The sequence below is a fragment of the Temnothorax curvispinosus genome, unplaced genomic scaffold (assembly GCF_003070985.1).
Source record: "Temnothorax curvispinosus isolate PA1 unplaced genomic scaffold, ASM307098v1 QBEX01016559.1, whole genome shotgun sequence".
NCBI classification, from domain to species: Eukaryota; Metazoa; Arthropoda; class Insecta; order Hymenoptera; family Formicidae; genus Temnothorax; species Temnothorax curvispinosus.
The window spans coordinates 1-3,352 of NW_020226339.1; the positions used below are offsets into that span (position 1 = coordinate 1).

At 52.1% G+C, this 3,352-nt stretch overlaps 1 protein-coding gene across 1 annotated transcript; it reads right to left on the reverse strand.

The window, feature by feature from the left end:
* Positions 1 to 8: 8 nt before the first annotated feature.
* On the reverse strand, positions 9 to 2,575 carry LOC112466793 (ADP,ATP carrier protein 2-like). The gene is made up of 2 exons (XM_025035117.1): positions 2,254 to 2,575; positions 9 to 290 (listed from the first exon to the last, which is right to left on the reverse strand). The coding sequence occupies exons 1-2, from the start codon at positions 2,414 to 2,416 to the stop codon at positions 25 to 27; spliced, it is 429 nt and encodes a 142-aa protein (XP_024890885.1). The 5' UTR covers positions 2,417 to 2,575; the 3' UTR covers positions 9 to 24.
* Positions 2,576 to 3,352: the final 777 nt, after the last annotated feature.

Genomic DNA, 3,352 nt, shown 5'->3' on the forward strand with positions numbered 1-3,352 from the left:
GTGGATGAAGGAAACTATTGTAATTTACCTGGTTCTGGCAAAGTCGAGTGGGTAGACGAAGCACAGAGACGTGGCTCCGGCAGCACCACCAGATGCGAGATTTCCAAGGAAATAACGCATAAACTGAGTGTTCTTGTCAACGCCACCGAGGAAAACCTGCTTGTACTTGTCCTTGAAGGCGAAGTTCAAGGCTTGCGTTGGGAAGTATCTGATAACGTTGGCGAAGTTACCGCGCCAGTAACTGAGGAATCCTTGTTCGCGTGGGATACGAACGAAACAATCGATCATACCTGAAAGGTAATACAGAATGCAAATGTATAATAAAACACAAAGGCACGAACAATGCTTGTTGTATCTTATTTTAATAATTTTTCATACATTAACGTTTCAATAAGCAAATTAGAAATATAGAGACACATAAATGTTTAGCTATACCAAACTAAAGAACTGTAGAACTATGTTTTACGTACTTTAAAAACATATAACGTCGATTAACTGTAATCTTTGATTAAACTCACTCTTTGTCTCTTTCTAATGTCCATTTCTACCAATGTGGATTAACTTTAATCTCGGTTTAATTTGGTTTCTATCTTTTTTTAACTTTTAGAACTGGAAAAAATGACAGGTAAGTTAAATGGAGATTAAAATTAACCTGCATTGATAGAAATGGACATGAGGGGGACAGTTAGAAAGTGGGACAGACGAAGAGTGAGTGATTCAATCGAAGGTTACAGTTAATCGACGTTAGTGAGACCGGCCCTATGATGTTTAGTTACAAAGCTAAGGCTGCCAGTGCTGGCAGCGACTATTCGAGCGCAGCCTAAAGAATCGTAGAACATATTTTATATATTTTCTACATATAATTAACATTAAAAGTCTCAGACTGATAAAAGATTACATCCGGTGAAATTCTTGTTACTGATAAAACCTGAGATAATCCACAAATCATAATATAAAAATAAAGAAACGACGATAGCCGTTCGGAACGTTCTGGAACGTTCTATATGACTGTCGAGTGGCGTTAATGAATGAATTTAAGTGGAAAATTGTCTCGCTAGTAGTACATTTATCTAATACTATCGCCGTACATCTAACAGTTATCAATTCCTTTGACAAACTTTATCCTCCAGTCTAATCGATCTTCGCGATCCGACAATGCAGGTGTTGCGCGTGACAATTTGAAGCCGTCTCGCGGCGATAAGCCGCGAGATATCTCCCGTTATCGTCGCGAGCAACGTGACTCGACAATCGGAACGAGACGACCGTCGAATTCCAGGAGTGTCGCGCGGGCAATGACATTTTTTTTTCCTCTCCCGAAGCGCCGAACGAACGGGAGGAAGGAGATCGAGACCCCGATAGCGCGGTCTTCGCGTCTACGGCAATGAATCAGCGCGGAGGCGCTGAATGGGCACGCGGCGGAGGGGAATTCGTGACGCGTGGAAGTATAGAGAAGGCAGAAAGAGAGAGAGGAATTCGGTCTCGTGGCCGGACGAAAGGGCGGCCATGTTGGACCGTGCATCGTCATCGATCGGGGTCTCGGGCAGAGAGCGTGGAGAGGAAGCCACGCGCTGCCATCTGGCTCGGGAGGAAAAACGGGTGGCCGCCGTTCCAACGAAATATCGATCTCGTCGCGCGCGCGCGGGGGGACGGGGGGGGCGAACGGGAGTCGCCGCCGCCGCCGTAGAAGGCCTTTCCGTCGCGCGTGCGAGATCGGCCGCGCGGAGTTATGTAAGTCGCGCCGAAACTCGCGGGCCGACCTTCGTTACATAAACGCAGCGCGAAATTCGTCGTTCGCGAGCGACGAGCGAGCGCGCCAGCGTGCGTGCGCGCGCGCGCACGCACGCTCGCGTGGCCGCGTTTCCGCGCGCGGGGCACGCGCGACGTCGGTGCGCGGCACCGACGGGCCACGCATTACATAACGGCCATGTCTCTTTTTTTCTATCTTTCTTTCTTTCTTTGTCTCTCCTCCCCGCGGATCGCGGCACGCGGCTGGTCCGCGATCGAAGCGGCGGCACGGTGCGCCGCGTTCGCGCACCCCGCGAGGAACAATGGCACGTTCGATGGCTACTTTGGCTATACTGTCACATGTTCCGCGGGCTCCGCCGTGCACTTTAACGGCGAACCGAGGATCCCCGTTTCCCTTTGCCGCGACACCGGCGGCCATCCGCGCGCGAGATCCTCTCGAGATCCCGGCGTCCCGGGGAAGATCCGAGGGCGCTCGGGAACTCGGGGGAACAACCACGCTCCACTTACCCTTGTATTGCTTATCCGCGGCGATCTGCTTGGAGATGTGCTGTACCTGCAGCAATAACTTGACGCGCTCGATGGGCGCGACGGTGGTCTTGGAGATGGCCGCGGCCACGCCGCCGGCTATGAAATCCTTGGCGAACGCCACGGGATCCGCGAGTCCAGACATCGTGAACGGGTTGGTTGTGGGTGCGCGTGTGTATGTACGGGTGAGACACGGGTAAAACGTAAAGGAGAAAGAGTGTGAGAGAGAGAGAGGAGAGAGACTCCCGATGTTCCTGAGTGTCTCGGACGCGCGCCGGACGACGAATGGCCGAGCGAGCGTGCGCTCGCCGCCTCCTGCGACTAAGAATAGCCGCGCAGGTCACGTGTGCCGCTTCGCGCAGCTCTCGACGTCGCTGCACCGCCGCCGACGACGGCGGCGTCGTCGCCGATCGTCCGCCACGGGAATCGTGACAGACGTGTGACACACGTGGCCGTGACACCTCGAATCGAAGCCGCGCATTCGCCCCCGGTATTCGTGACCCTTCACCCTCGCCGATCGGTCGACCTTCTCTTTCTTTTTCCGACGGCGTTGCCGCGGTCATCTCGCGCGATCGCGTCCGGTCCACCTTCCCGCGTTCGAAAACCACCGAGTTTCGCGCCGCGGCGACGTCGCGTCCGGTCGCGACCGGCCTATCGCTCCCCGCGATCGCGCGTTCGAAATTATGAAACGCGAACGGCGGGAACGGCAGGTTCCATAGAGACAGGCGCGAGCTTTCGATTGTTTTTCGTTTTCGATGGAGATCTGCGCGAGTTTGTCTCCGTAGAAGGGAATGAAGGGTATTTTCGCATTGCGTAACGAGGAATTCCATAGATGTTGATCTATGGCCAATATTCATAATCCGTTCTTATTTCTAAGACTGTCTTAAGTGCAATCTTTATTTTAGGGCCGGTTCTACAATCAGTATATAGTATTCAAAGTCGGATGTCTGAACGTAACCCGATGGTTCAATAAGGAAAATTCGTTTTCGAAAGAGAAATTTTCTCATTAGACCATCGGCTGCGTTCCGACATACGACTTTGACATACAATACTATTGATTGTTGTGTAGAACCGGTCTTAA